General features: G+C 37.1%; 1 protein-coding gene across 8 annotated transcripts; it reads right to left on the reverse strand.

Moving 5' to 3' along the window:
• Positions 1 to 1589: 1589 nt before the first annotated feature.
• Positions 1590 to 21735, reverse strand: LOC121232774 (3-hydroxy-3-methylglutaryl-coenzyme A reductase-like). 8 transcript variants are annotated; one of them, XM_041121204.1, is made up of 21 exons: positions 21587 to 21713; positions 17253 to 17392; positions 16584 to 16779; positions 16068 to 16179; positions 15386 to 15473; positions 15205 to 15289; positions 13686 to 13791; positions 12450 to 12556; positions 11903 to 12019; positions 11268 to 11419; positions 10162 to 10406; positions 9830 to 10002; positions 9055 to 9249; positions 8300 to 8458; positions 7994 to 8151; positions 6792 to 6897; positions 5628 to 5798; positions 3419 to 3559; positions 3159 to 3317; positions 2707 to 2861; positions 1590 to 2551 (listed from the first exon to the last, which is right to left on the reverse strand). In XM_041121204.1, exons 3-21 carry the CDS (start codon positions 16746 to 16748, stop codon positions 2497 to 2499), a joined length of 2649 nt encoding a protein of 882 aa, XP_040977138.1. In that variant the 5' UTR covers positions 16749 to 16779; positions 17253 to 17392; positions 21587 to 21713; the 3' UTR covers positions 1590 to 2496. The 8 variants fall into 8 exon arrangements, with proteins under 8 accessions (XP_040977138.1, XP_040977141.1, XP_040977140.1 ...); XM_041121207.1 differs by having other exon boundaries at positions 21613 to 21711; XM_041121206.1 differs by having other exon boundaries at positions 21590 to 21678.
• Between the last annotated feature and the right edge of the window lie 2319 nt (positions 21736 to 24054).

Consider the following 24054-nt stretch of genomic DNA (forward strand, 5'->3'; position numbering starts at 1 on the left):
AGTTCCCTAAACTTTCTAACACATATGAAATGGTAACCTCCGATTCTGGTATTAAAACCTGTAGTGCTGAGGAGACTGAAAAAGAATGCAGACCACATTGTATGTTGGATTACAGACTGATGGACATTACCAAGATCAAACATGGTAGTTGAACTACAGGTGAGGAGAAGAGGAAAAAAGAGAAAAAAAAAAAAAAAAAAAAAAGTCAGATCTGTTCTTTTAACCTTTTACAGGAAATGCACACTCATGGGCTGGTGAATCTCTATCCTGGATTACAGGTCCAAATTTTTGATAGCTTCCAGGATGTGTAGTGGGGTATTGACTAAAAGCTTAACCACGTCACTGCTAACATGCACCATGATATTAAAAGATAGGCGAAACACCCAAATAGGCCTCAACAGAAAACATCGCTAATGGTGAATTAGTTCTCCCATTTGGGTAAACTGCATAATTCAGCTTTGAGGAGGATAAATGTGTACAGGCTTCTGCAAACAAGGTGAGAGCTTCTGGTATCATATTCCCACGGCATTTAGTACCGTATGCTAGTCATATTTTCCTTAACCCTCTTATTTTATATTAAGATATTTCACTAAGCCATGAAGTAAGCTTAAAATATCACAATTAAGCCAATATGTTTTCCATTGTTTTACTGAAGCTGAAAAAGTAGTTTTGTACCAAAATGTACACAATTTAGTAATAATACAAAATTTTAATTCTGCAAGACACAATGTCAGTTAAAATCACCAGAATGAACACTGAACCACCATTTATTGCTAGTACAGTGTTACTGTAAGTAAGACCACTGAATGAACATAGAAACAAAGTAGTTCCAACTTTCCTTAAATAAAATGGTAGCTATAAGCAACAATACTGCAGGAAGATAAACATTAATGGTATTTACGTGCTATCGTAACATATCCAGCATGTAGTACGTCTTCATGCTTGCACATTAGCTTTATGAGCACATTACAATGATATTAGTGTGTTGATGTACTACAAAACAACCCATCATGATTTATATCAAATTTGTACATTAGAAGAGCACCTCTGCTAGTCACCCCTTTATGAATGCTGCTGCATTCCTTTAAGAAACCCAGTCCAATCCACTGATTCCCCCCCTTCCTAAACCACAACAGCAGCAACAACAACAAAAAAAATCATCAAGTAAATTAACAATTTTCCTCCTGTGATTATCTGGGCAGGGGGATGCATTTAGCAATCTTCCCAAAGATGAATCAAACCAGAATAAACCTGGGTTTTCTGTATTACATTAAGAACACCTGAGATTGCTTCCCTGGTCCAAGTACAGTATTTTAATACAAAAACTGCTTGTTGCATTAACATGTCATTTCACTGAATTCCCTTAATTAGTACTTTTCATTGAAAAAAGGATACGATTTCTTCTTAACATAAATACGCCCCCGCTAAAAAAGAAACTTTAACACTAGTTTTTTTATGTTTTAATTCCTTTTAAAGAACAGTGTGAGTTTCTGGCTTCATTTTATCTCAGCTTAAGCAGTGGATACACACCTATTCCTGGGGAATGTGTCAAACAGTTAAAAAAAAAATTAGGAATATACAAATACACTGTACCTTAAGAAACTTCTTTTAATAGAAGTGTAAACATCTGTTCTTGATTCCTGTTTTTTTTTATAGGAGTGCATTCAAACAATTTTGAGAAACTTCATTTGTTTAAATTACTAAGCTCTCTGACCTGTAATTGTTTTTGGAGTTACTAGTTTCAAAAATCTATTATTTCTACCTGAACAAAATGACAAAACAGTTGAAGACACCATTTTTCCCTACTTCAGTACAGATGTTATTTAACAGTTCAGCACTTTGTAGGTCACAAGTTTTCCATGAAGGAATAACCTAAATTGTGGAGTTAAAACATTGAATGCTACTTAGCTGAAGCAGCAGCAATTTAAGTACTATATATAGATAGAGGTTTCTATAAAACTAATACAATTCAATAAAATTGTCTCAAAGCCTAAGACCTAAGTTTTGCATGCAAACAAAATTAAAATTGGGAGTTCATGGAAAGTGATTAGACTTGCCATCACTTTAAAAAACATACTTGGCTAACCAGAAAAATAAAGATGGCAAGGACCAATGCATTCAAGCCAAGTTTAGACCAACCTTTTTTTTTTTTTTTTTTTTAAACATACGAAGTACGTTACATCACTTTTTACCTTGGTAGTTACCGGGAGCTTACTAGTCAAAATAATCTCAACCTGTAAAAACATAAGATTGACCCTTCAGAAAATGATGCGCAAGAGTAAGAATTCCAAAGCCATGTTCAAGACATCTGACAGGACTTCTTTCATGAAGTCATCTCTAACCACTGAAGAAGGTCAAAGACATAAGTAGTCTCACACAAGTCCATTGATCTCTCCATTGAAGGTGATTTTCATTCTAAACTTCACAGATTCTTCCCCCCCCCATGCACCTAGTCAGTTGCTAGAACAATTCTTCATTTCAAAGCTGCTTTAGTATTCAAGCTGCCTTCTTAGTGCAGGTTCCTTGAAGATCTTGTAGATTTATTTTTGACCTAAGAAAAACAGTAAGAAAGATAACTACATTAGATAGTTAAAATGATACACTGCTATTATATGTTATAATTATTCATGTAATTATTATTGAATTTTGTGTACTTGGAAGAAGGGCAGAACTGCAGAGAAAGATATGAATTTTTCCATTTCTTACCTGTTGTGAATCATGTGGCTTTTGACTAGATGCCCAGCTGCAAGAGCTGCCATTAGTGATAATTCCCCTGCCATCACTGTAGCACATACAATTTTAGCAAGCTGACGGGCATTTTCACCAGGGTTATCTTGGCTTGCACCTTGAACCCCTAACATCTGAAGAGAAAAATATGCAATATTATGCTATGAAATCTAAGTAAATTTATGCTAAATTTTAAAGTAAGTCTTTCCAAATTATATCCAATCAACTAGCTTTAAGTCTCTTTAATATTAAAGAACTTGAGCTTTAAAAACTAGATATATGAAAACAATTAGGTAATTCTAAAATTTTCATGTCAAATCCACCAAGTTTCAAGAAGCCCCATTCCCACATTACTCAGACACAACATACACAACATGAAAGCGAGCTTTGATTTAGGAAGCTAAATTGCTTTAAACTTTCTGCTTTTATACCTGCAAACAGGCCTGCTGTGGAAGCAAGTTGGTGCCTCCGCCAACAGTTCCTATTTCTATAGAAGGCATTGTGCAGCTGATGTACAGGTCTTCGTTGGTGAAACCAGTTCGCTCCATCAAAGTGATACAATTAGAGCTGCCCACGTTCTGTGCGGCATCCTTTAGATCAGGAAGAAGAAACAAAACAAAAAACTCAACTAAGTGTTTAGTTAAGAATTACTGAATTTAAGAAAAGCTGAGTTGGTGTAAAACAAACCTACCTGACCACAGGCAATGTAGATAGCTGTCACAATGTTTGCTGCATGTGCATTGTAGCCACCTATGCTACCAGCCATCGCAGAACCCACCAAATTTTTGTGTATATTGACTTCAACTATATCTTCTGTATTTGTCTTCAATACCTAGGCAGAGTGATACATTTTTACTACACCATTCTTTAGGCAAGAGTAGAAATACCTCATTTCATGTTTAATAAGCCCCTGCCCCTTGTTTGCTTCCATATGGAATTTGACTCAATCATTGTCCTAGATATCTACTTTTATTTCTGTTCAAAAGGAGCCCTTTCAAATGCAGACTGCATTGTCCAAGTAAACATGGAAAAGTCAGTGCAAAGGGTTTGGACTTGCACATGCCTTTAAGAAAAATTCATCAGCTACCTTCTCTGTTTCAAATTCTCATTTATCTTCAGTATGAAACAAACAAAACCAAATTGGCAGAAATATCTCATTAATTCACCTTGACATGATGGCGACTTTCCTCCCAAGTTGCTCCAGACAGTAAACCCTCCCCAATTTTGCTCTGCATAAGAATACAGAGCTAAACTGAAGAGTTTAAACACAAACAACACTGTGCTACACTGCTAAATAAACATTGTGCACAGTAATATCAAGTGACATATTTATACTATATTGACTGTATTTTGAAACCTTCAGATAAGAGATTTACACTGAATTTAGTATAAAAAAAATGATCAGAGAACAAACAAGATGATAGTGCTGTGAACAAAATTTAAGATATTCCAGTGTAGTAGGAATAGCGACTGATGACAGAGATCTGCGCAAAGTCTACAATACTTACAAAAATATAAAGTTTAATATATTAGAGTTCAATGTAAGTAAGTTTAGCAATGTACAGTTGGGAGGTGGGAAAGAACATCCCAAATTTACTTAAAAACTATCAATACCAATTACCAAAGGATGGGCTCCCCATTATTACTCTGGAATGAAATCTTGGGGTTATAATAGATATTGCCACTGAATCAGCAGTAAAAATGCAAACAATTTGAAAAATCCAGCCTGCACACACACACTTTGAATACTGTGCCCACCTCTGTACCCAGAATTTTAGAAATTTTAGAATTGAAAAAGATCCAGAGATAATGATGTTCAAAGACATGCTGAGAGAGTCTTTTTACTCATTCCTCAGAGAAACTAGTACTTTTCAGTCTGAAAATTAGAATAGCTGGGAAGGTGGAAGAGCTTTGTTAGAGCTATAAAACCTTGAGTGGTAGAAAGAAGATAAAAGTCTTAAGTATTTCTTCCAGCACAAACTAGGGCATCATCAAATGATATCAACAACAAAAAGGAGGTAGTTCTTCACACAAGGTGTAGCTGCACTGTGGAATTCTGCTCGGTATAATAGTACTAAAAGTTTACATAAGTTTCACAGAAGGGACTGGACAAATTGGGGGGGGGGGGATAAAAAAAATCCATCAAATACTAAAGCACCAATTCACACAATCTTGAACATGTTGGTGGAAGTCTATTCTGAATATGGTGTAGTAAACTCCTCCCTAGATATTGTCTGTTATGGCCAGTGCTGGCAACCAGGTAACAGGCAATGGATTTGGTCTAACTCATATAGCCAATCTTCTGAGCTCAGGTGGAAGAGAATCTAAGATAGCTCTTATGATGTAGAACAAGTTCCCAGGGGCTAGGACTGGCACTGGTTATAAAGGTTACCCTTCATCATGCAAGAAGCTAAGGCAGCTTTGGAATTAAGTGAAGCACCTGATTATCTGTTTTCATTGTAGTAGGGGGGCATATAAACTTTGAAGAGAATGCCAGGTTCGTGCAAGAGACAATAAATGAATGAAATGATCAAAATGACTGGGTACAATGTCAGGCAAAACTCCATGTGTAAAAAAAAAATAAGTAATAATAATAATAAAAAAAAAATCTATCAAACTGTGGCACAATTTTTTCAAAGGTAAAAAGTGAAAATCCTAATTCCTTCAACTAGATATCCATCATTAAATAAATAGCACATTACCTTAGAAGAGACAGTGAAAGGAAAAAAATATCTACTGTAAGAGGTTCTCAAGAAAAATGACTTATCCTACAGCAGTAGTCTAAAAACACACATAGGGATCATCCTTACGGTTAATATTTGTGATGTAAAATATGTATCAGTTTTGTAAAATGCATGCATTTTTATAAACAAATTAAATAAAATAAAGCAGACACGTACTTCTCTAACAACCTTGGCTGGAATGACTGCTTCGCAGACAACAGACTTCCCTCTTCCTTCTATCCAATTTATAGCAGCAGGTTTTTTGTCTGTACAATAGTTACCACTAATAGCAATAACCTGGAGATCAGGAAACTCATCATTCAACCTTGCCAGTGCTTTTTCAGTACCCTGTTAAAAGAGAAACAGATATAGGGCTAGTATATCATTATGGTTGTAAAACAAGCTACTCAAGGACAGTGGAACAGCAAGATTAGATTAAGTCTAATCAGATCATCAGTTACAGCTGAAAAGAACATGATTTCAGGAAGGAACCTGAAAACAGGAGAGAGGAAAAAAATTTAAAAAAATTAAAAATAAAAATCTATCACTCTCCTTTTTCTAAACACTTTGGGAATTATATGGGGAATAATTGGTTCTTCCCAGTACATATGGACTCTCTGGATACATTCTAGGTGAACAGGCATATGCTTACCATACTGAAGATACAACATGAACCAAGGCAGACACTACAGGCATGAAATGAATTCACTTTGGACATAGTGGAAAGAGCTTCTCTACGCTAGGAAGTCAGACAAAAGGTCCACTATATTTAGTACCTGTCTATGGCCAGACCCATTTACATAATGGTTCTGATAAACTGTATATAGAATAGGCAATCAGTATTAAAGTTTATCTCAAACAGCACAAGGCATGCCCCAATCTATGGGCCATGTCTCAGGTTCTTCCATATTTGCATAAAAACCAAAAACAATCAAACAAACAAAACTAGAGAACACCCCCCTGCTGCCACTCACTAGATTTCTAATCCCTTATTTACAAGGAGTAATAAACACAGTAACAGATTAATTACTGCTGGATAAAAATCTTTGGCCCAAAGCAACAGAGCAAACAGCTTAACTTCCATATTATCAAGAATACTTTGTTTAAAACAATAAAAAAAAAATACAAAGTTACTTTAACCTTTTTTCTTTCATTGTTCTCATCCTATTCTTGTTTACACTTGACAAGATCAAACACTTTTATTATTTTATAGTACTGCAAACAGCACTATGTCTTGTCTTTCTGCCTTCACATGCTAGGTAGTCACAGATTGGTAGGATACAATTTATTTATTTTTAAAAGAAATACACATTTATTAGACTTAAGGGGACTGGACCTTACTTTTGAAATCATATTCATTCCCATTGCATCCCCTGTTCCAGACTGAAAACGGATATAAAGGTTACGACCAGCCAAATTGATGGTAAGTTTTTGTAGGCGGGCAAACCTGCAAGAAAATTTAATTACTTACAATCCTTAAGGAAAAAGATTAAATTAGTTTTAAGTGGCAAAATGACAGTAAATCATTGCAGATAGCAGTTAACTACACTGTGCTATATGTACTCCTCCCTCAGTGCAGGAAAAAACAGTCACAGCTACCATGCACATAGTTGTCTCAGGTAAATACTTTAAAATGTTCACTTTAAGTGTTCACTGACTTTTTATGTTTTCTATCCCTGGACTTCATGAAATAAAAAATCCCGAAGTGTTAACATAAATTTAACTCCGTTGTATTCCCTAAAACATCTGACTACCAGGTATAAACTAAAAATGAGGCCTTTAGAAATTCTTATGTCAGTTTTACAGCAAGGCAAAACCCATGCTATCTTCAACAACAGTGCAAGCTCCACAAGTCAAAGCTTTATTCATACAGAGTAAGAGTCAAACAAAAACCAGGAAACACTGCATTTAAACAGCAGCACAAGTTGATTGTCGCCAAAATATACATATGTCCTTGGGTGACACTTGTAAGATTGGTAAGAAACATAACCAATAAGGAAATATCTTTCCAAATCTTCCTAAAGAAAGCAGGTAATCATAAGTCTTAGAAGAAACTCTAGGGCTTGAAATAAACTTACTCTTAATACTGTTTTACATTTTTTAAGCATTTCAGTTCTAGCATTAGTTTATCCTGTATTCTCTGGAACCTCACAAATTAATTCAAAGTTTGGAATCTAGCTTTTCAGATTATATTAATAATTTTAAATAATTACTTTTTGTATAACTACTACTACTAAAAATCCAAATAAGCTTTTATGTTTTTTTTAAATGCTTAGACAAAATTATGTATTAAGTATTATACAATGCAAATGTATTTGTTGCTATGATCTAGTTGTTTACCACTTATCATCGGAAAATGTTTATTACTAGCCTTGGTATATAGCCAGAGTGACTTTTGTTTTCTTAGATTCACACTACATGGGATAGCTCAAATGAGTATGTAATTTCCTGTACTGCAGTACACAGAAATACAATTAGGAGCTTTCTACCATCCATAGAAGTCTTATATCAGGAAATAAGGCTGGAATAGCCATTGTACTAACCTACTTGTGCTGTCAAAAGCTTCCTTCATTATTTTAAAGCCTTCAGGGTTTTCAAGCCAAACTTTCACTTCTGCAGCCTGGCAAGCAGTGGGCAGCCTTACAACAGGTCCTCGAGTCATCCCATCTGCCAGAATGCAGCTACTTGCTCCTCCACCAAGCTAAAAATCAAAGCAGAAGGGAAACAAAGTAAGATTACTGAAAGTAAATTTTAGTTTTTAGGAAGTAAAAAAAACCCCACACCTTGTATCACCCCCGAATATGTTTTATAATATAGAAATTTTTTCAAGCTAGTCAAACAATACTTACACATATTGCTCTACATCCTCTGTTTGTGCTTGCTACAAGACATCCTTCTGTTGTTGCCATTGGAACGTGAAACTCTCTGTTATCCAAAAATAGTGGTCCTGCTATGCCTACAGGAATAGGCATATATCCAATCACGTTTTCACAGCAAGCTCCCATAACCTTACAAAAATAATAGAAAAGTTATCATTAAGGTTACATGTACAGTGATACAGTGCAGCATGCTACATACTATGCACATGACTACAACAAGCTATCTTAGCAAAAACCCCACAACCCTACCCATAAAGCAACCAATTGCCACCTCAAAAAGTTACAGCTACAGCTATCAACAGCTAATAGTGTTAAAGTCTAGTATTTGACAGACCTATTCAATCTTATTGTCTTAAACACTATTAAATAAAATTAATTTAATACTGTTAAATTATTTTTAAATAAACTTCCATTTTAACTTGAGCTCAAGGTACTGTTTTCATTCAGAAGAACTGAGGCTCAGTACGAGTAGAATTCTGCATTTAGGAGATAAGGCAACTGCATACCTTGGTAGGAAATATTTTTTGGGTAAGCTACAAAACTTACCTACCTCCCTAGGTTTAAAAACATCAAAATCAATGAAAGGTAGTGCCTTATGTTTACTCCCCCCCCCCATCAGTTTTGACCAAGCTCATTGTTAATTCATATACATCACTTCGAGCAGATACTTCATAGATTTTGAAAATGGTTTTACAGTAAGTTTTGCTTGTATGCCTTTTACTTACCAAAGAATAATTGTAATTCCTATAAGGAAGATATTGCAAAGATGAAGGTTTAGGGAGTTTCTTAGATAACATCTGTCTGCGAATGGACACACCTCGCTCCTGAGTTTCCATCACGGTTTCCAGTTTGTATGCAGGAATATGCTTAGCATTAACTAAGCTGATGACTTCAGCATCAGTAAGGAATTTTGCTCCCTTCTAGAAATATAAAGGGTGGAGAGAGAAAGTATAGATTCTCTTGGTGAAAACTCTTTTAAATGTTTCCAAATGAAAAAGGGTAACAACTTTACTTTAGACAGTATGAGAGAACATCTAAAGGAACCAACTGCCAATGTCAGATTTTATAGTAGGACAAGATATGATAAAAAAATTTTTACTCAGACACCAACTTATATGCATACATGATGAAGCTTCAGTTACTTGGTATGTCATGAATGATGAAGCTGCTCCCGCCCCAATCTTGGGGATAGAGGGAGACTCATAATAAAAAATTATTTCTTTACAACTTCAAAAACATACACCTATCTGTTTTTCTCATCTGTATTGAAAAAAAAAATGCAACGGAAACTGTCTGGAGCAGAAATTACTTATGAAAGGGTGTTGTTTTGTTTCCCCCCCTTGTTTTGGTCTTCCACCCCCAAGTTATTAAAGCCATATAATTCTCTGAAGAATGACATTATGGTCAATAGGATCATTTAAAAGCTGGAAAATGAACTGTAAGAATTTTTAAATCAGATGTTGCAGTAGAGGTTAAAAAAAAAAAGTTATTTTTCCATACCTCTGCATCTCCAAGTATACAAACACATTCCGCAATAGAACGTGGTTCTTTAGGTAACTCAAATTCTTCTTCTTTTCTATTAAGAAATGAAGAAGTTTCCACAGGGTTGCAACTGCCAACTACAAATGTAGCCTTGGTTGATGACTCTGCTAATACAGGTTTTATGACTTCAACTGCATAAAGACAATTAAAATGCATAAAGACAATTAAAATGAACTTTGTTTTACAAAAAAACTTAAATTTTGATTCCAAATACAACATGCTAACACAGATTTCACTATTTGTTCCAAATATTCAGGAATAGGTTCAGACTTTAAAATGCCAAAAATTACCATTTCCATCTTTGGGAACTAAAGCTTCTTCTAATGTGTTAGATATCTGATTGTTTTTCAGAAGTCCAGATTGCTTCCTGCAACAGTTCTCAGGGACCTTTTTCTGGACCATCACTGGAGATGTTATGGGATTCTTCAGTGAGAGTGTGGATTCAGTCTCTGCTTGCTCAAAGAAAATATATTTCACAGCAAGGAGAAGGGCTAATCCAAGAGTGATTACTTGTTCAATATCCATACTGGCCATTCTAAAAAAGACAAATCAAGAAGTAAATACATGGTATATACAATTTGTTTGTTTATAACAACATTCTGACATCCCTTTGCTTTAGAAGGGGTAATAGTTTGATCATCATTTATACAGTTACTGAAATTCCTGTCAAAAGACGTTTCTAGCAGGACATTCAAGTATGCTAGGTTAGGGTAGGGTAGAGAAATCATTCTTCGTATTAAGAATTTTTAGATTTCATTAACTATTTTCTAAATCTTAGTTAAAAAGCAGTCCCAGTAAGAGAAATGACTGGAAAATATTCACTATTTAACAGCTCCATCAAATTGATTTAACACCTATCTCCCAACGATAAAGTAGAAAGTTTCAATTATCATCTTCTACCAATAATGACTATTATGATGCAAGTTGAACTGCTAGGAGGGGGGGAAAAACTTAAGAGACAGTTCTGAGTTTTCAGAAATAACATGGAACCACAGCTGCGACTAACTTCAGTTGAGCTGAAGGAAAAGCAATAATGACATGGCTTTTGCACTTGTATGTGAATGGTCAGAAGCTCTGCATAAATAATTATTCTAGTGCAGTCAGAAAATTTATTTTCCAGTGTGCTCTGAAAGATGTCAGTGCTAGTGGGAAAAGATAGTGTTATGATGCATACAGGACAGCTGGCTCCTGATCATGTTCTTATTACTTCAAGGAGATTGAACAAACAGCATAATATTGAAATATTTCTTATGAAATAACACCTCTGGTTCCAAGAAATCCTACAGTGGTCAGATCTGCAAGTTTACAAGTGTTGTACCCTAGGACCATAGCTTGGCAGCACTGGAGAATAGACCCTAATCGAGGAAATACACTTCTCTTCTGTGAAGTCGCCTACCGAGAAAGGTAGAACTGCCATAATGAAACATTAGGTTCAATTCTCTTCGGTGCATTCTCATCCAATCCCACTGCATTTTCTACAGTACTGTTTTGAGCAGCTGGTTCCACTATCCAGCGACTGTGGGCATGAACAAGAACCAAACCCAGCGACTGTATTAAAAACACAAAACAAATATTAATTTTTCAACTGTAACTAGGTATCTAACCTACTAAGATTAAACTTTTGGGGGTTTTTTGTTTGTTTTGTTTCCCAAGCCTCAAAAGTCTAAAGCTAAAGGCTGATTTTCCACACCTTTCATCAACACCATTTTTGGCCTATCATAACACTCATAGCTTTGAATCTGTCCCACCACATCCTTCCTCTTGGCTCAAGTAATAAGCAGAGGAAGCTGAGGGCACTGTAGGGGTAAGAGGGAAAGAACTAGTACACATGAAAAAGCCATGAGTGTTTTGCACAGAAATGGCATATGCTGGAAGACTTTAGATGTAGATACAGGGGACGTTATTAAAAATTACCATGGTAAACTAGACTAATGAGATGCAGAACATAAGTCTATAGAAAACAAAAGCTTTATTCATTGCACCAGGACATCTTACTGATTGCATAACTACAGGTGAAAAAAAGCCACAAACCATAATCATTTTGACCCTCTGTGTTACAGGATTTGGTTTATTTTCTTCTTCTTCCAGAACACGAGCAAAATGGCTAAGCTGCCATATAGGACGCCCTTCACGACTCTCTCTCGAAAGCTGCAAAAATAACAAAATTAAAAAATAGGTCCTATTTAGTATGTATTAGAAGAACCAACAAGTGAGCTTCAACACTGTATTTTTATTTGATAATTAAGAAATTACCAAACAAAAGAGTTAGCCTACATTCTACTGTTTAGCCTATGTTAGGCATTAAATAGTGAAAAACCCTGGACAGCCATTAATTTAAAATAGAATTTGTTTACTCTGCTTTAGATCAGAACTCATACTATTGAGCATGACTCATTTACAGTGGCATTAACAAGTTACTGTCCATCAGTTGAGCCACCATAACTCTTTCTGTGCATTCCCACTGCACCTTGAAAGGAAACCAAACATGCTGGTGTATACCTCAGTGAAGAAATGCATAGCCTACAAGAAGCACAGGGTCTGAATACTAAGCTTTATGTTGTCTTGAAGTTGGTCTTACCTCTAATACCAAGGACACACAAGCTGGAAAGAAGGTCATAAAGACAAAGTAGTTGGCAAGAACAGACATACAGCCAAAGCAGCACATAATTTCCAGCTGTCGTACACCTACATTAAAAAAAAAAAAGTTTTGAACATTCGAATATGCATCAGGCTTTCTATATACTTGAAGAAGTGTTGCAGAAGTAAGAAAGAAGCCATTAAACTGACACTGCAGACTATAGAGGGAACTGTCTAGATTAATGAAAAACAAGCATGTTAAGCCCTAGTCATTTTGTATTAGCTTATTCCAAGTACAATATGTATTTATGGTATGGTATACAGAAAATTTTTAAAGTGTAAATCTAAAGAAATATAAAAATAATTACAGTTTACCAAGATTTTAAAGCTTCCCAATGAAAGCTTGAAACTCCTCCCTTATCTAAGCAAAGAACAATTAGCCAACGTTATGTATTGAAATCCCTTGTGAAAGATGGCCAATTAAGTGTCCAGGAATAAAACAGTATATACCCCACCTACTCTTTCACAAGTCTGGTATCCAGAAAAAGTCAATATGCCATGTTGCACATGCATTACAGAATCCCCTTAATAAAGATGAAAGAGTTAACAGTATAAATCATTAAAAAAAAAAAAAAATCAACTACATGCTACACCAAAATGAGTTGGGTTTTTTTCCCCTAGATGTAAACAGGAAAACAGCTTATTAACACACATTTCCCTCCCCCCCCCAAAGGTCCAAAAGAATTTAAAAAGCAAATGCTTTGAAAGATGCCTTTAAGGTATACAAGATAGTTTAAAAAAACAAACAAAACCCCAAAACACACACAAAACCAAACAGACAAAGAAACAAAAAAACCCACTTTAGTACTTACTATGGAACTGAAATTTATTTTACAAAGAAATTTGTTATTTGAAATAAAGTTATTTGCACATGAAAATCCTTTGCTTATTACATTTAACTGTTCTCTTTTTAAGGAAAGACAACTGCTACTGCACACAGAACTGATGAAGATCAAAAGATTGGGGGGGGGAACACAGTAAGATTGATTATTTTTAATTGAACTAGAATAACTTTCCTTCACCTGGAGTAATTTTTAGAAACACTAGTTTTTGCAAGAATATGAAATAGGTGTGCATGTACTGAAAGCATCATTCATTTTTAAGAATGCCCAAGAGAAAATTTTAGCAGCTGCTTTAAGATGTTAACAGGAATGATGGGAATGATACAAGGTCTCACCTGACATAGTACCAACACCAATCACAAGACACTCCACAACTGCATCCAGTGTAAACGTAGGGCCTAAAATTGCCATTCCACGTGAAATATTTTCTCTTACTTCATCCTAAAAATAAAAATTTCTGTACATTAGCATAAAGACAAAAATCAAAGTAAGGGAGTGCACATAACATGATTAGTACGTGATTAGTAAATTGAGTAGTATTATGGTGATAAGGCCTTATAAAACAGATGTTGAAAATGAACTATTATGAGAGAACACATTCTTTAATTGCTTCATTTTCCATAAGCTATTATACTTTGACAGTCTTTATTTACACAACAAGATTATTTAATTTTGAAAGTCTCCACCTTTGGCTCATCAGTATTCTAAGCTCCTACAAAACTGATGGGCACAGACTTTAATTAAAGTACATTCAGAAGAACAGGACTTCTACACTTTAAGACATAAAATAGAAGCCACTTATGTCATGGCATCTCAGAAGTTCTTGCAACCACATATCTGTATCCTAACTTTTTTTTTTTTTTTAATTATTTAACTCTCTAGACTCAGCTATCAGAAAAAAGCACATAAAAGACACTAAAACTTTCCCCTGGGGAGAAAGGTATTTCCTCCAGAAGCCAGGCATGGAAAACTCCAGTGGTCTGCTGCTGTTTTGTTGTTGTTGTTGGATTGAGAGGAAGGGGAGAGAAGCTGTGGTGAAAACCTATTTGTGAAATACTTTCCTGAAAATGAATAAAAATTTCTGTACTCATAATTATTATATAATAATATACAACACACTATAATATTGCATATATAGAAAATGTACAATACACTCATATATACAACACGTTATAGTATATTACTGTATGTTATATTGTATATTTGTCACAATTATTATGCTCAATTACCATGTATGGTATTTTGTAGGTATAAATTAATTTCACTAAAAATACTTTTATTTCAGAACTTAGAATATTAGGAAATTACCATTCCAATGTACGATGGGCAAGATATACTATGAATCCTTCATGTTGTGCTGTATTAATTGCATTAGAGCATGAATATGTATCTATCTATACATATGCCATGTTTGTTCTGCTAAGATTTTTGTCTAGAAAACATGCTTTTTTCTGTATTGGCATTATAACATTAAATGTCTATTTATGTACTGCTCCTGAGCCCTACAAATTAACTTTTTTCTATCAATAAATGGAAGACAGGTCTAGGAACTCTAGCCTCCTTAACAGAGTTATAAGCATTGCCATTTAAAGTTCTGAACCTATAAAGTACTCATACATACAATTAACTTGGCTCACATGATTATGCACACTATTTTTACAGTGTTGTTATTCACTTGAACACTGATCTGAATAAAAGACAATACAGAATATAGAATATGGATTAAATCTGATCCTTTTTATATATCGCCAATACAGTATTCACCTGTATGCCTCTCCACCTGGATTATTCGTCTTTGAATATTAAATTCAAAAGCTCAAACAAACAAAAAAACTAAACAAAAAACCCCCTGACCTGTGAGTTGGAACTGAGCGCAAATTTGGCTAATGCACTTGCTCTTGAAAGGTCAATCAGAAGCAGGAAGAATGGTAAAGCTTCACTGAAAGAAAGGCATATGTTAAGAGTAAAATTCAAGGTTTATTGTACAGGAAAAAAAATTCAAGCAAGAAATCCAAAATAACAATTCATTACTTACTTTAAACCTGTCAATTCTTTATCCAAGAAGTGAATTACCACTGTACTAAAAACAAAACTTGAGAAGATTGTGAAGAGGCCAGCAATACCTTTAAAAAAAAAAACCAAACAAAAAAACAACTGGAAAATTCTTAAAATTCTTTTTTATATATATTGGGAGAGAAAGGGAAAAAAAAGAAAAAAGGAAGAAAGAAACACTATGTCTTTAGATCAGTTCTGAAGCAAACAAATGGTAATTCTCATCTCTCAGTGTCAAAGTACATAAACAGCAGTTGAGATACAAACTGATGAGGATGCTATTTTTATACAGATATTTAAATCTAAAATTTGTACTGCATTCAAAGTAAGACTGTGAGAAATAAAAGCCACAAATCTTCTTACTTATCAGCAAAACTGAAAATTGGCTTAAACAGCTCTATATTTTTAGAGTTTCACACAATAAACAATTATTTCAGTAATCACATTTACAATGTTTATATAATCCTACACAATATCTCTTTAAAAAAAGAATTGCACTTTGATCTATGCAGAACATTTATCCTGCTATCTAGCAAAGAATTAAAATAACCCTGTTCTGTACATAAGTATTAAAACTCTTATATTTATTACCAGTTTATATTGTAAAAAAATAATTAAAATGTATACAGCAAATAATAATTAAAAACAAAAATCAGATACAGTACCTAAAATGTATTTTGACCCAAGCTGCCTTAGGTTCTGAAACTGGAAATATATATAAAGGATTGCTATACAGCGCGTGATTGTCAGGATGATGATGTCACTGCTTAGAACATCCTGTTTGAAATACAAAGTTATTTAGTTAGCTTTTACATTAAGTACTAACTTGTTAAGTTTCAGTAACAAAAAAAATCCATTGTGAAGCTGCACTAAAAATGAAGCTTTGGAATAAGTATCACTGCTAGTCTGTCTTAAAAAGATTAAAATATTGCAAACAATATGAATATCAAATGCTTGCTCACTAGATACCATGTCACTGAAAGTTAGGCTTAATGAAAACCTTCTGTAGGTGCATCACTGCTTGCATCCAGCTTTAATATCCAGCATGGGAAAAGGCGGCAATAAAGAAGTTTCTGTATAGCTACTTTTCTCCTAATATATCACAGCCTGATCTTACTCTACAGAAAACCCTTCATCTACAGATTAACAGTAAGTACTATAACATGAATTTAAATCCTTACTTCTTCAGGTTTGGGGCACTCATAATTCCAGCCACATATCTTATCATTCCCAGTGAACATCTTCATGGACATCATACAGATGGTGAGAGTTACTGTTCCCACAATGACTTCCCATGGATGAGAGGCTACAAAAAGGCCATGCATTCGAAAGAGTCTGGACAACATTTTCAAGACTGTTTTTATATACTTAGCAAACCTGCAACAAAAGAATATTTCATATAAACAAGTATGAGATTCAGGGAAAAAGGATAGAGCTATATAAATTTCTGCAAGTCAACTCAGGAAAAAAAAAAACAAGAAAACCAAACAAACCAAAAACAGTTAAGTAACAGATGAGTATGGAAACTCATCTTCACCTTTCAACTTTCCATGTAAACCACATTCATTTCTAATCTTCTGAAATACAATATGATCTGCTCCTGCCTTCTCAATCCTTTTTTTTTTAATACACATCTCCTTTGTTTCTTCGAAAAGTCTTACTAACAAGACTCTACCACTTTCATGACATCTCTTAGTATCTTCCCGTCACACAATTTTGATAATACCACTTCGACTCCAACTTGTTTTTACCGTCTCTCTATGCAAGCACTCACTAAATTCTGTTACTTCTTTCTACTCATTCTTCCTATCAAAAATATTGATTAACTTTATTTTAACTATATAAATTACCAACAAACTGTTGTTGGTAATGCTCAACTTCAACAGCAGGAATTGCAATGTTATCTTCCTCTGATTGTGTCTTCTCTACTTTCTGCTCAATATTCTTCAGCAACTCAAGTTAATCACATTTAAAACAGTTCTTTCTTCATCTGAAACACATGAATCCTCATATACAGTATTCTGTGACAGTTCTCTTGTACCCATAACTAATTCCCAGGTTACTGATGCATTTCATCATCCCCTTTGATTTAAGTAGGTAACATTCAACAGAAACTCTCACACCTCTCATATAACCAAAACCATGGATATTCTGTACAAAAACTGCATCCTAGTCTATTTGCTCTGTGTTGTACCTTTAGATGAGTTCATCAAGGATGTTTACTCATGAAACATAGAAACATAGATAGAAACAAAATGCCATAAAACAGTCTCTTAAATACATTAGTACTGGGACTTTGCTTTTCTCATTGCACAAAATGAACAACTTATAAGACTCTGTGATGAATGTTAACTATATAACTATATCCTAGAGTTCAAAAGATGCTTAAATAGTAGTCTGACTTATAGAGACATTCTATAGTTCAGTATTTACATGTACAAACCTAGAACTGTGGAGATTTCCATAGAGGATTGAGGGCTCTACACACTGTCACTTCAAAGTGCCTTAAAAGTAACAATCAGGCTTCTGGGAAGACAGTCTTTCTAGTATTACTTCTTTTCCTTGGACATCATAAATGAAGCTGTCATTCAATGGAGAAAATAATAGACAGGGCAAATCTATCTGCTTAGTGTTACTGAAGATACCAGAATCATCTTGGTTTCCTACTGTGGTGGTGCATTTCTTCCCCCTCCCCAGGCTGATTTACGAACTCGGGAAGGCTCGCTAGGCCTTAGCATAAGTGTAATGAGTCAGGCAGTTAAGCGACCCTTGACTGTGCCAGGAACTCTTACACAGCTAAGACAGGGAGATATGCTGTGCATCTCAAGGACTCCTGCTGCCCGGCGAAGGCAGGGGGGCAGGAGTAGAGATAGACAGTTCTCATAACCTGCAGCCAGTTCTCTCTCATAACAACCTTGAGACATTACAATCCTCCCCTGACCATCTTGGAGCATCCCATATCTATGTTTTGAGTTATTCTCCAACAGTCTTGGAATTTTCCAGTGCAGCTGGGATTCTAGCAATTTGTTAATGATGAAAGTCAATCATCTCCCGAACCTATAAACAGCAGTACTAAGTGAGGCCCTTTGAGCTCTCCTGGACCGCAGCGGGCTGTGACCAGCATCTCCCTCTGAGTGGGATGCCTCTCAGAGCTTGCAAACTTTCCTGTTTGTGAAAATCAGAGGTCTGTCACCGAAAGCCAACACGACCTGGGCTGATTCTCTCCGCTCCTTGAGGCTCAACCCTTCGCCCGTTGAGACAAATGCCGAAGCATTTGACGTGAATATTTTCACTGACCTCGAGGGGAATTTTTAACAGGTATACCTCTTTTTCTCTCTCTTTTACTCTCTTTTATTCTCTTGTATGTATTTCTCTTAGTGTCTTCATGCATGTGTGTGTACTAACCTGAATAGTCTATAAGTACATTATAGCAAGTATATTATAAGATATAAGTTAATACTTTCAAATTTATACTTAAATTACTGTTGTGATTTTTGTTCAACTGTGAATGAATTTTAGGCTGCTATTATACTCATAATCCCTTTAGATATAAACCGTTGACCGAGTCTGGGACTAGGAGTCAATCCAGCCACATCTACACTGACAGGAGTTTAGAAAGCAAGGGGGTCTTCTCTGAACCTCATGACTCAATGGGAGGGTCTCCCTTACCCTTTCCCACATTCCCTTTTACCCTATTACGTTTTTCAGTCCCTGTATACATAAGTTTAGATTGATTCTAATTTAATTTTCCTGTGTGCATTTCATCCATGTACTAAGTAACAGAATGAACCTTGCCATTGAATTCTGTGAAGTCACACTTTTATACAAATTTCTATTAAATCATTGTTCTATTACAATTGGAGGTGATTCTTTAAGCGATCCGAACCCCTCTTCTCTCTCTCTCTTTAAATTCCCCCCCTCCCCAACACCTACCAATGCCAATCTCGATCATATGAGCATCAATAGCACCAATATATTTTTCTTTATCCTTCCACGGTGAAGGTGTGGCAGGATTTTCATGGCTGATGGAACGAACTGGGGAAAATCATTGAGAGGACTGCCTTCCTTATGAATAAATTCTTTTCTTTCCTGACAGAAGGCTTTTTAAAAAAAACAAACAAACAAAAAAACCCCAACAACAAACACACAACAAAACAACAAAAACCTCCTTTTAAAGTCAACATTATCCTTAGTTTTTCCCTGTGTAATATAATCTACATGCTGTTTTGTAAATTTATGTTCTTGCAAAACCATTCCAAAGTGGTATTATGGCTTTTCCTCAGCAGCATAGAAGGTATCTTTTAATTAGGAAAACTAAAATAAGAAATAGCCAGAGGAATATCTTAGTGCCAAAGATTTTGAAACAAAGCAAAAAATAGAAAAGGCATAGAAATATCCTATGAAAATACTAATACTTTTGAATACTACACTGTTTCAGGAAAATCAGAATTAGTACTTACTACATGACTATACAGGGTCCTACCAGTCCTAAAATTAGTAATATAACTCCTAAATTCTGACAGTTGGAATTATTATCTAGGCAATTAACAAACTGTTATTAGATCTAGAAAGATTACAAAATCTTTCTTCAGATATTACTTCTCACATTTCTAAGCAAAACTAGTAAGTGTTCACAAAAATCAGTTAGGGAAAAATGCATTAATTTGATTATGAAAATATCTCTCCATAATATCTATTATTAGCCAATGTTTTATAATTAACTGCTGCTATGAAATACAGGATGCCTCTGCTGATCATGGGGTTAACTGAGTAGCAGTAACTCCTAATCTAAAAGGGTTCTTTAAAGCCTTCATGTTTATTTAACCTGACTGAAGTGCATCTTTTATTTTTTTTGCTATGCAATTGGCATTTCTAGAAAACACTGATGAAGATTTCATGCACTGATTCTGTACTACTGAGTGCTGTAAAAAAAAAATTCAATGCATATTATCAGCTCATATTCCTAATTCTCTTTAAAATATTTTTATAGCCACACTGACTTATAGCTTGAAAATAGCAAGACACAACTTTAAATGTAAAGCTGAAGTTTATCATTAATATAACTTTGTTAAATTTCAAAATGGTGCTTCAAAAGGGATGCTTTATAAATCCTATCCATTTCCTGTTTCCCTTTGTTTTCAATCAAAAATTTCCAGGAAACTATTACATAAAGCAATCCATTCTGGGAATCAAATCAAAATACAAACAAAAACCACCAACTGCAACCCCTTCAAAAACTTAACTGGAGTATAAAAAGCAAACTAGACTGGTTGTATGTAATGCTTTAGAGCATTTTAATCTGCTGCTTAACTGTATGACTATTTTGCTTAAATACCTAAGATTTGTCACACAACTCTCACTAACCTCAGAGCAATCCTCTACAACACCATCTATTAGATCAGCACAAATTTCCCATCTCTTGTTGGCTGACTCAGCAATATCTACGGTATTATAAAGGAATCGAGTGGCAAAAATAGCTGAGCGAAAACCCCGCGCGGAGCTCACCTGAAAAGTATATGACACCACGCAGACCGTGTCAAACTGTCAGGTAGCGTTTTTTTGTTTTTAAAAATGGAAACCGCACTCACGCATGCCTATCACTGTAGCCCCTCAAACCCCTTGCGAAAGGCTGGGGGCATAGCCCTCCAGTGTGACCTAGGCTAGGCCACCCGCGGATCAGGGCCATCCGCAGCCCGCTAGAAACCGGCACAGGGGCCGGAGGGGAGGCTGAGTTTCTCCCTACAGCCGCAGAGCCCCCGCGCGTTGCCGGGCGGAGAGCTGGCGAGGCCCGCGCAACGGCAGCCTGCCCAGGGGCGCTGCGAGTGGCAGGTGCCGCGGACAGCCTTCCTCAGCTCCGCGACCCACCCCGCGGGGCCGCGCCCTCCGACATCAAGAAGGCACCAGGACAGCGGCTCTGACCTTCCCTGCCCACCACCCAGGGCGGCAGGTAATGCGGGCGGGAACGCGGGGTCGTCACCGCCGCTCCCTGGGGGCAGCGATGGCGACAGTGCTCCCCCCCCCGCGCCACCGTTATCCAGCCGATCTCCGAGGAGCCGCTCGGGGCTCAGAGCCACAGCCCATCCCCCGGCCACGGAGGACCCGTGTCGAAACGGCAGGCTGTCCCACCGCGCCTGACCCAAACACGGCCCTCATGCCCTCCCCTTTCCCACCGGTCCCTGCTCACCACCCTGGCGCTGCACCGCCGCACACAGGCTACACCTTCCTCCTTCCCGCCGCGCTGCGGACTAAGGCTGCCACTCGTCTCTGAGCAAGGACACCCGGGGCACGACACGCCAGCCGCCGCCATCGCCCGATCGCGCAGCCAATGGCGAGGGCCCGGCACATCCAGCCCGCGCCGCGTCACTCACTGCGTCGCCGGGGCAACCACCCGGCGAACGCCGTACAGCTCGAAACTCGATCTGGAGCAAGGAACACGCCATCTCGCCATAAACTACCCACCAATGGGCCACCGCACTCCCCTCTTCTTATTTCCTGATTGGGCAGCAGGATGCGGCTTATTTACATATAATGATCAACCGACAGGCCAGCCGTCTCGAGTTGCACACCCGGTGTTCACTCCCTCTTGCTGCTCACGGGAGCCTTGCTCTGCATCTCCTGTTGGCAGGTTAGTGACCATGTCCTTCCGGGCAAAGAAAGCGGGCGGCTCGCCGCTTGTAAACTCTTACTGTCGTGGTGCATCTATGGCTCACACTGATACTAACCCATGCTGTATGCCTGTGGTACTGCTCGGATGCGCTTTACTACGGCGTTAATACTGTGATAATTCACAGCTCTCTTGCTTATAGAAAGCAGTGGTGCCCCCTGACATTCAAAAAAAAAAAAAAAGCAATATACTTATTTGTGGCTTTCAGCAAAAGAGGAAATACTTTCTGTGATGTGGCTATGCATGGTCAAAAATTCTTTGCTCATGAAGCACACACAGGGGGCTCCTCAGTCTCTTTGGACAGGTATTGCCCACTGACTCAGGTGTGACATACTATTTTTGATTGCAATACATTGTTCCAGTTTTGTGTGGCCATTTTGTGCTTGCCAGGTTGGAGCAATTCCAGGCTAACATGTTTAAATATAAACAAAATATAATCTGCAAGGATTTTGCTGCAGATGATTTACACTCCAGCTTTTCCAAAACTGCTTCTTGCATGTGCCATTTCATTTAGAAATATTTCGAGTAGCTCCACGTGGTACTGTGCTGTGAAGTGTTAATGTGATTCTCAAAAAGGATACGCTGATGAAAAAGGTTTCCTAAGAACTCCACCCAAAGTAGTTGTTGTCAATGACGAAATCATTCAAGCCACCTCAGTCGTTTAGCATGTAAATAACTTTTCATTCTCATCTTCAACAGGATGCATATAAATCCTGATAACTAATGTGTATTCATCTTCCCTGCTAGCTTCTTTCTTAACACTTATGTTTTCTTGAGTATCTCACCTTTATTACCTGAAGAGTAAAATATTACCAACAAGACTTCTGAAATAATTTGATAATATGCACAGCAATTGCTATAATTGCATATGGATATGACTAAGTCAAAGCAAAATAGCAATTTGTACACAGTTGCAACAATTATGTATAATTGATACATAATTGAAGATGACCTTTAGTATCTTGCTCTGCTTTCCACACTTTTTCTGTAGCAGTGCTTTTCTTTTTTAATCTTCTGTGATGGAATATAATTTGGCAAGTAATAAAAATGCTAATTTTATCAAGTTCACTGGGAGCAGGAGTCATTATAATGATTTGGAATTTGCAGTCTGTGCAAGTATATGGCATAATGCTTTTTGCCATCAAAAATTTTCATATCTGTAGCTCTCCCTGTGGCCTGCGCACAGCCCAGTTTCACACTGACAGAGGCCATGGAAGCAGCATTGTCCCCACTGCTGCAGAGATGGAAGGCAAAGCTGAGGAAGAATGGTCTGTCCAAGGAAAATGTCGCCGTTATTAACAGATGATCACAGGGTTACATACAAGAGTGCTGTTGCAAATACTGTGAAAATATTGGCAACTAATAATTTGATTCTCTCAAACATATTCCTACTCTTGAACACAAGCCAATCATTGTGCTCAGGACAACAGATGAAGTTAGCTGCTTAAATGTGGCCATAGAAGTACACAAATAAGGAAAAGGGAGTAATTTTAGATGACATGCAGGTCAGTATGAGTATGTTCAGTGCTTCATGGCCCTACTAAACGATGTGTGCAACAGAGCCAAAACCAGGAGCCCAATGCTAGCGAAGAGACAGGAACTCCTACTGAAGGTATGGGGATGGTGTCGCCACCCCAAGCAGGCTAATGCCAGTCGTGCTGAGGGAGACTCATCCCAATGGTGCCAAAGGGAGAGCTGCCTTTAACTTCTACCGGGCAGCCACTCCAATCTTACCTGTATCTGAGAGGCAACACTTGTTGCAGACGAGCTCTCCTCTCCCACTCTGCCTCTCCCTAACTCCCGCCCCAGCTGGCAGGTGCCACTCGAGGGGGAGCGAGGCACTGCTGGGCACAGGCCTCCACAAGATGGCTGCCACCGCCTCCGCTGAGGAGAGCCGCGCGGCACGCTGAGAGGAGGGGCGTCCGCCGACAGCACCCGGGAGAGTACAGCAGAGCGAGGCGGCAGCGGCGCCGCCGCCGCCGCCATGG

The sequence above is a fragment of the Aquila chrysaetos genome, chromosome W (assembly GCF_900496995.4).
Source record: "Aquila chrysaetos chrysaetos chromosome W, bAquChr1.4, whole genome shotgun sequence".
NCBI classification, from domain to species: domain Eukaryota; kingdom Metazoa; phylum Chordata; class Aves; order Accipitriformes; family Accipitridae; genus Aquila; species Aquila chrysaetos.